Genomic DNA, 9,341 nt, shown 5'->3' on the forward strand with positions numbered 1-9,341 from the left:
AAAGTTTAAGAATTCTTCCCATTAAATTTATTACAGGGAATGATGATAGATGAAGCAGATGAATTTGTATCAGGACCTCAAAATAAACATAAAAGACCTGGAGAACCAAATATGCAAGGGATTCCAAAACGACGACGTTGTATGTCCCCCCTGCTTAGAGGTCGACCACAAACTCCTCCAGTTGTGAATAACCACATTGGAGGAAAAGGGCCACCAACACCAATCACACAAGCACAGCCTGACCTTGTTAAGCCTATTCCTATTCACAAAAGTAAGTGAATCTTCATAATCTTTAGAGAGCTTGCTTTTTAATTTATGCAAAAAACTTGTTTACATGGAAATACCATTGGCTGATTTGCCAAATATGGCAATTTTATCCCTTGTTTTTGAAAATGAAGTATTTCAGTGTGCATCTGGGATTGATTACAGAAAGTGTTGTAGTCCTTCAGACAATCTTCCCAGTATAAACCATGTATTTCCTGTATTAAATGAGGAGACAATGTAAACAGTCAGAAGGATGTTCTTCCTTTGCCTGGGAATTCAGATGAAGTTAATTTGAATGTTGCTGTAGTGCTGTGAATTCACTTACTTCCCTTAGTGTGGAGCTGAGATGCTGTGTAAGAGTCTTGCTCACTGTTCAGCACTAAAGTAAACTTAGTTCAGCTTAATGGGGAAAGACAAGCATGTCATAAAAGCACATTTTGCAGGTGCTTTTTCTTTTGTGGATAGTCCATATAGCAATTTATCTTTTTAAGCCATTAATTGCCAGGAGTTGTAGTAATGTGCTGAGTATTACAACCCACAAACACTTTTTTGAGCCTGGTGTGTACAATGGACTATACAGGCTGGTACAGAGCTTTACAGGAGTTTAGCACTGAACTGACTTGTTGACTTCTCTCAGATGATAATGTGAAACTGGCAAGTGTAATCTTTGCTTTTTCAGCATCAGAAACAAATAATGAGGTTACAATGGACAATGTGGTTGAGAATCATGTTACAGATCCACTTGCATCAGATGCTTTCCTGAATACTGTGGATTCGGATTTTTCAATGTCCTCTTCTCCGTTCAATTTGTTGGATCGACTGTCAGCTCATCCAGAGGATGTAGGCCACGAACATTTGGGGAATAACGTGAATGTTGATGGGTTTTTGGAGAATCATGAGGAAGCAGGTAGTAAAGAACAAAGTACCGAAGAGAACTTGCCAATGTCTTCACCCAGCAAGGGGAAGAAGACAGTCCATTGCAGAAGTTCCAGAGAGATTAATATAGAGCTAAGAGCACAAATTATGAAAGAGATCCGAAAACCAGGAAGGAGTAAGTATACTAAATCTCTCTTTTAGATTATTGGCATGAGAGCTAGACGAAGAATTCATATTAGATCACTATTTTAGAAACATACTGAACCATGAGACTGAAGCTAAAACTGCTAAAAAGTTCCTGGATGAGTGATAAAAACATTGCTATACATATCAATGTTCATGAAAGTAATGTTTCTTATATGGTCAGTATTAGAATGTTTGTTATGTGTTCCAGTAATACCATAAACTACAGTGTGCTGTGTTTCTTAATGTTAGTGCTCATTGAACAGTATGTAATTACTACAGGCCTGTTGATAGGAGATGTATCCTAAAAGCTTACAAATGCTGAGGGAAATCTGTTTCATTTCACTCAGATCTATTACAGCAGATATCTCTATAGGCATTTCTGAAGTAACTGTGATTTTTGCTCTTCTCTTTAAGAATATGAAAGAATCTTCTTTTTACTGAAGCATGTACAAGGAAGCTTACAAACTCGACTGATATTTTTACAAAATGTTATCAAAGAAGCTTCAAGGTAGGCAATTGAATTGTATTAATTTTATAACACTACACCAGGTACTGCCATACATAACTACTTGACACCCATGCAGTTCTTTGTTTGAAACTTGCCACACAGTACTTTGCATTGCAAGCAAACAATTCCCTAGAAAAGAAATGTCTCTACTCTTTGGATTTATTTCCTTCAGAAATATTGTAGTCCTGTCTGAGGCTGTGGAAATAGGAGGTCGTTTGTCACTGGAGTAGAGAGACTTGCTGAGGATTTAAACCCAGTGTTGTTAATCCAGGTAGAAACTGTTTATTTAAATGTCCTTAGGCTGACCATACTTGCTTAGCCTTCTACATGTTTACTAAGAGGAAAGAAACAAGTAATTATGGTTGGAACCAATAGTATTTGAGTTGAAATGAAGTAATAATTCCAGCATCTTCCTTGGATTGTAAATATAACTAACTTTGAGGCTTATTTTTGCTCTAATCTGTTTTTTTTAGTAGTCAGCTTTTTTTCCTGGGGCATTATTAAACAAACTTTATGATTAAGTGAAAATCCAACTAATTTTTGGATAAAACCATGCTGGGATTTTAAGATATAACAACACTGGACATTCATACAACTCATCCAGGATTCTGCAGCCAGCACAGTGGGCTATGTAGGTTTTCATAGGTCATGCTTTTCCTACAGCAACAATGACTTTGTCATGCTTTTGCTTGGTCTGTCTTTATTGTTGTATCATCTGTCAGAGTTGTTCCATAGAACAACTTACTGTCTTGGAACAACAAAACAGTACCGTTGCTTCTGGAGTCTGTGGCAACCCTTAGCAGGGGGCTGGAATATTTGTGTCTCTAAAATCAGGCTCTTCAGGTCATCTGTAATTCTCTTTTCTATCGCACAGCCTCTCTATTCCAGTTATCCTGAGTTGACTTCTTCCCTACAAAATTTGGCAGCGGTGGAGTGTTGTTGTTGGATACATTAGAATTAAATTCTGTCCTTCACCATAGCCAACAGCTTTCTGTATTTACTGCTGGAAAAAGTTGACAATTCTGGTTTTTTTTTCAGTTGTTGTTAAACTTTAATTTTTATTGGTTTGAGTGTAGGAACAACTCAGTCTCCTTTCTCTTCTGGGTTAGATTTTTGTAGTGTGGTCATTTTATCCACCTGAGTAACACTGCCTACAAATCCCTCTGCAGGTCTCTGCTTCTTATTTGGGCAAGCTGCAACATTTAACTAACATTCCCTGCTGTCTGCAGGAAACGTCTCTAGGCTCTCCAGAGTTGTCAGTCTTGTTAACTGGTAGCTGACTTTGCAGTACCATGGAATGCAATTCAAATTTGGGATGTTTTTTCTCTTTCCCTGGACTCAGAAGCTTTGACTCTGAATACAGATTTAAGATAGCTCTTGAACATTTCAGCAAGAAAGGGTGTGATTAAACACAGTCCCCATTCAATTTTGGAGGTTAATCCACTAGAGAGTTGTGAGGGGAGAGGGAAATTTCTAAAAAATTCCACAATTTTCAGCTTCCTTAGGAAACAGACTGTCCCACAGTTCCTCTTCTGATAGCAGAAAAGCTATCACTTTTGACATGCGGAAATCAATATGGGGTAGATAATGGATTATTTTCTCCCAGTTGATGGTAAAAATATTAAGGATTAGGCAGTACAACATCTCAATCTTAAATTCTGGGCTATTTCTATTCTGACAAAGAATCTTCTTATGCTTAGTGATACACATTTGGTTAAGCCTGGGTGGGTAGTATTAGTCCTTACAAGGAGTTCTTCTTGGAACATAAGAGATGTGAATTCCCAATAGATGTCTGTAACTTTGGATACACAAAGTGAGTTATTTAGGCTAATTTCTTTCAGCCCTTTATTTTGTAGTGTAGAGGTCTTAAGTGTTTCTGGAGGTGGTGTAGCAATCCATTAATGGTCATAGCACTAAGAATACATTTGTTTTTATTCTCTGCTAAACAGTCTAGAGTAAAAGCTGACAGAACATGGATCAGAACTCTCCAAATCAACCAAATTCTTAGTGTGAGAAATTAAATTCCCTTTTATTTATTCTCCAAACTAAGAGCTTTAGCTATTAATACACATAGCAAAGCCCAAAGTGTGGACCTAGATAAAATGCTGAGCAATACCCATTTATGATAAAAGTATTGGCAAGAATTAATACAACCAATTTCAAAATAATGGTGAAGCTTTATGTTTAATATCGAGGTCTACTCAAAGAAGTTTTATTGGGAATTGGACTCAGTGATCTTCAGAGGACCCTTCCAACCCCTAATATCCTGTGATTCTGTGATTATTATTAATGGTAGCGATTTTCCTAGCAGAGTGAACAGTTGAAACCCAACTCAAAATCAATCTGGCTGCAGCTGTCAAAGATAACAGAAAATGCTTCTACAAATATATTAGCAACAAAAGGAGGATGAAGGAGAACCTCTATCCTTCATTGGATGCAGCTGGGAAGCATTGCAGCCAAGGATGAGGAGAAGGCTGAAATACTTAATGCCTTCTTTGCCTCAGTCTTTAGTAGTAGGCCAGTTATGTGCTGAGTACCCAGTCCCCTGAGCTGAAAGACAAATGGGAAGCAGTTTGAAGCCCCATGATCCAAGAGGAGATGGTTAGCAACATGCTACACCACTTAGACACACACAAGTCTATGGGGCCAGGTGGGGTGCACCCAAGGGTTCTGAAGCTCGCTGCAGTGCTCATCAAGCCACTTTGTCCTTTACCAGCAGCAGTCCTGGCAACTAGGGAGGCTCCAGTTGACTGGAGAGTGGCAAATGTGACCCCCATCTACAAGGGGTAGAAAGAAGAACCAGGAAACTAACAGACCTGTCATTTGGATCTGGGTGCCAGGGAAGGTCATGGAGCAGATCATCTTGAAAGCCATTATGTAGCACATGCAGGACAACAGGGTGATCAGGCCCTGTCAGCATGGGTTCATGAAAGGCAGGTCATACTTGGTGAACCTGATATCCTTCTGTGACAATGTGAACCACCTAGTGGATGAGGGAAACAACATCCACAGTCTTTCCCTCTACTGGGACCTGGTAGAACTAGGTTAATGGTTGGACTCAGTGATCTTAAAGGTTTTTCCAACTAGAACAATTCTGTGATTATGTGAGTTAGAGTCGATGCTTAATTCTGTTAACTGCAATAATAGTTAATGTGGTAAATAATTTCTGTTGTCTTGAAAAGAAACACTTGCTTTAGGGTTCAGCATTTGGAAAAGAACTTTGAGTGAGATGTACTGAAGAGCTTGACATAGTGCACTGTAAGCCTGACTTCCTGTGCCAGCAGTAATGTGAGAATCCTTCACACTGTGTTTTTTCCCCCCCACCTTCCACCAGGTTCTAAGTTTCTAGGCAATGTCTGCTGTTAACTTGTACAGCTGTTTCAGGGGGGCTTGAAGGTGTCCTGGAGAAAGTAACATCACCCAGTCACTTGCACAGAATATGAGCATGTTAATTTTTTTCCTAGGCCTATATTATAGTAAAGCACTTTGGTATTAGCTTAAATAATTTGACTTTTACTAGAGGCAATGAGAACGAATAATTATCTGTTTCCCAGGTTAATACTTGTCAACAAGCAGGGAGGAGTTGTGAAGAAAGGAGGGGAAGCAGTACTTGAAGTGTGGGCTTTCTGTAGGGTTACTGAGGAGACCTTTGATGAGAAGGATGGGTAAGGGCCCAGAGCCATGGATATTCAATGAGATAGTAAGTGGCTGGGAATGAGAGCTTGTTTCCCTGTAGTCAGGCTGGAATTGTGGGGAACTCTGATCTGGGAGTTAGGGCACATGCTGTGTTTCAGTGAGCCAAGAACATGGGCTGGGACTAGAGGCTTCTGTTGGGGTTTCATAAGTTCATAGGAATGAACTCAGTGGATAGTTCAGAATAGTACTGAGTTGAGAAAGTGTGTAATCTTTGCTGCTTATCTTTGAGTATGTGCATGGCTGCCAAAGCAAGGATCAGAAGGGTTTCTCAGGTGTAGAAATATCTCAAGGGGGACGGCTAGCTGGAACAGCAAAGAGCTGTGTGTGCTGAGGCAGGGGGGTAAGCAAATGTGGCAAAATAGTCTGCTCTTCAAATTTATGTAATGAATATGAAATAGAACTACAGAGACTCCAGGTATGGTTTACATCTGTATTTTCTTTAATTTCTTTCTCAAACTTTTTAATTTGTGTTTGCTTCTCAGAAAACTTGCTCTGCACTGTGTAGTGGCTATTCCTTCACCAGTATTCACTTCACTTTTATTAACGCACCATGAAGACATACAATGCCTAAAAGCTGTTGCCAGTTCTTTTGGCGTATGCTTTATTTTTGTATGTAAGAACTTCTGGAAACAGCCAACACTTAACTCTTTTACCTGGCTCTCTGAGACATGAATGATATTCAGCAATTTGCTGTAATGGACTGTAGTAAGCATAGTTCTGTATTCTCTCATTAAATGGAAAAGAAATTAGTGGTTCACTAGAACTTTAGGAGACAATATATATACCTATGAGGTATATATAACCTCATAATGCAGTTGACCTAAAATAATAACTGAAGTTTTCAGGGTTCAGTAAAAGTTTTGTGACCAATGTTTCCTGTATTACTGTGTGCATCCATTATTATGCTTTCTTTTAAATACAGGTTTAAAAAACGAATGCTGATAGAACAGCTTGAGAGTTTTCTGGAAGAAATCCATCGCAGATCCAATCAGGTCAACCATATCAACAGCAGCTAAGAGGCACTGCACACAAGACAAAAGCCACAGCAGGGCACTGCTGTCCTTACTTGCATTCATTTTTGACATGCGCTCTTATCTCAAGTTCTTATACCTGAAAGAATCTGAAGCTGCTCTATAAAATGATGAGAAAAGTACCCATCATGATTTTTTGTCTTCACTTCTGTTATTTTTGTAATGTGAAAAATATCACAAAAACATTTTTATTTAACTAAATGGAGAACTTCTTGCTTGTCATGGACTCAAGTGTCACTTTCCCTCAGGTCCTATTTTTCTTAATCCAACCTTCAAAATTATCACCTCTCAAGGTTGAACTTTGCCAAAAAGTTGCTTTGTAACTTAAAAAAAAAAAAGCACATACATTAAACAAGGTAATGTTTTGTATATACAGTTATTTTGGATATATTATTGTAAGTTGTATAAATGTATTTTGAAAAATATTTAAGAAAAGCACTTTTGTTATTCCATCAATAAAAACTCTATTTTAATCTTTGTGTAGGATTGAGTACAGTTTTTATTGGAATGGTTCATTTTGCCTTCCCTTTGCAGAGCTTCTCTGGTCTAGTGTCAGTGTTACGGAATGAAGAGCAATTTTGTATTGCTGAACTTTCTGTTCTTAATCAGAGAGCAAGTGAAAGGAAGTTAATACTGAACTGCAGCTACAGCAGGATGTTTCCCTGTGGCCCTGTGTATTTGGCACTTCCCTACTGGGTGACTGTGAATGCACACCTGCAGCAATGCCCAAACCCACAGTTTTATCAGGATACAATGTAGTAAAGCCAGGGGTTGGTAGCCTTTGAGGAAGGTTGCACAGAGTTTTTCCTTGTCAGAATTTGTACATGTTTCCAAATGTGGGAACAAGTGCTGCTTCTTCAACACAAGCTATCACAGAATGGTTTATTGGCCCTGTCTTTCAGCTGAGCAAGATGCTCCTAACTTCTGAAAAGCTTTACTTGATTCAGAGAGAGCAGCTTCCCTCTGATACTTTTACTTAGATGTTAGTGGTTTGCAATCTTCACCCAAAAAATTTGTGGGCCTCGGTTTCTGAGTTGAATCTTGTACTAAAAAGGTCATGTATCCCAAATTTTGTCAGGATGCTGAAAAAAAGCATTTGTCTAGATGCTTTTAGCCTCATTCAGTGTTCGTCAGGAATGTCTATCCTATGCTGTGTTCATTTTATAAAACATAAAAGGTAGTAAAGGTATTACTATTACGTTTTTTTTTAAATAATATTTGTTTGTTCACTGAGTGGGTAATTCTGCTTCCCGTCTCTTCTGGGAGTGTTGAAACAGCCTCTCAACTTCATTTCCTTTTCACAACATTCTGCTACTTGTTACCTTACTATCTCAGCTGGATTATATCTATGTCTGAGACCAGACAGAATTTTAATTTTGTGATTAATTTTTTTTACTTTGGGACAGGGAAATAAAGTTATATGTGAAGAAAAAGATACCACAAAGTTTTCTTGTGGGATGCTTTCTTTCATGTGACCTGCATATTCAGCAACATTCAAGCTGACTTTAGCCATGATGAAGCTAAGCAGAGGCTGTTGACCCATATTCTTAAGTGTTTAGGTGGAAAAATCTGTTCAGTTTTTCTTCAAATGATTATATGCTTACTATCTTTGCTGTGCTCATGCTGTTCATGATTCCTAGACACCTCTAAGTCACCAGTAGTGTGCACAAAGTAATAAAGTAATTGTAGGACTTGGTTACTTTTACTCCTGTGGAAATGATACTGTTTAAAACAGTTTTTTAATAAATATATATAATGTAGACTTTAATTTCATTGAGGGAAAGCTCATTGTAGGAGGAGAAGACACAGTGTATTGTCTGGTGTTTATTATGAAGGATCTGTGACTCTTCCTATAAAGAGTACTGAACCTGTAAATGAAAACAATATTAACATTATTTCAGTTTGGGAACATATTTTCAACGTGTAGTACAGTTTAAATACATACTTTAAGACAGAACTAGGAGATCTGTGGTCATTCATTCCTTGTATGGAAAGCTTGACTGCCATTGCATGCTTGCCTTAGAATAATTCTAAAATGTCTGTACTCAAAACAAGAAGGCCTTTCCAAATAGTTTATAACCCAAACCAGAAATTTGCTAAAACCTGAAACTTATCCATTGGCTAAAGATTCACTTTTGAACTGAGCAAAAGAAGAGCCTAAATTAATTCCTTTGTGTTGACATTATAGTTAGAGAAGAGACTATTATACCTCTTGAATGAAATCACTACCTCAGATTGATTGAATTTGTGCTCCAGTCATTTGTATTGCTGTTAGTTTGCCTGTCTTTCGAAGGGAATATGTTCAGACCTGAAATTCAGATTAAATACCCAAACTTTTTCAATTATTTCAGGCAGAACTATGCTATTTTAAGTCCTGGAAAATAGGTTTCTGCTATTACTAGAAGCCTGATGCATTGAAGACTATTGATCTACATAAAGATTCATTATGATTTTATTGAGATAGCAAATTAAGTACCTCTAGTTGGGTTAATAAAATATATAAAAACATGGTTTACCCTTTCCCCTTTTCATACTTGAACAACTTTGTTAGCTAAGTCTGAACAAACAAAAAGACTGAAAGTATTCACAGTTTTTGCTTTTTGCATTAAAATGCTTAAAATACAGAAATGTATGATGTTGAGTTGATTGGAAGGTATATCTTTTGTTATGCTTCATATAAAAATCCTGGTTTACAATCAGATTTCTTTCCTCTTTATATAAGTTATCATACACTGTAAACTGAGCAATTTTATTTGTAGAATTGTTTGTTTTTAATCCTG

At 37.6% G+C, this 9,341-nt stretch overlaps 1 protein-coding gene across 5 annotated transcripts in view; it reads left to right on the forward strand.

The window, feature by feature from the left end:
* The window catches only part of INTS6 (integrator complex subunit 6), a 46,505-nt gene extending 39,471 nt beyond the window's left edge, over window positions 1–7,034 (forward strand). For all 5 annotated transcript variants that reach the window (XM_051622605.1, XM_051622596.1, XM_051622614.1 and 2 more), the window contains 4 exons: window positions 37–271; window positions 944–1,315; window positions 1,741–1,834; window positions 6,453–7,034. In XM_051622605.1, the coding sequence (XP_051478565.1) occupies window positions 37–271; window positions 944–1,315; window positions 1,741–1,834; window positions 6,453–6,546 (795 nt within the window). In that variant the 3' untranslated portion in view covers window positions 6,547–7,034. The remainder of the gene's footprint in view (window positions 1–36; window positions 272–943; window positions 1,316–1,740; window positions 1,835–6,452) is intronic.
* Window positions 7,035–9,341: the final 2,307 nt, after the last annotated feature.

This window comes from Apus apus, chromosome 1 (assembly GCF_020740795.1).
Source record: "Apus apus isolate bApuApu2 chromosome 1, bApuApu2.pri.cur, whole genome shotgun sequence".
Lineage (NCBI taxonomy): Eukaryota > Metazoa > Chordata > Aves > Apodiformes > Apodidae > Apus > Apus apus.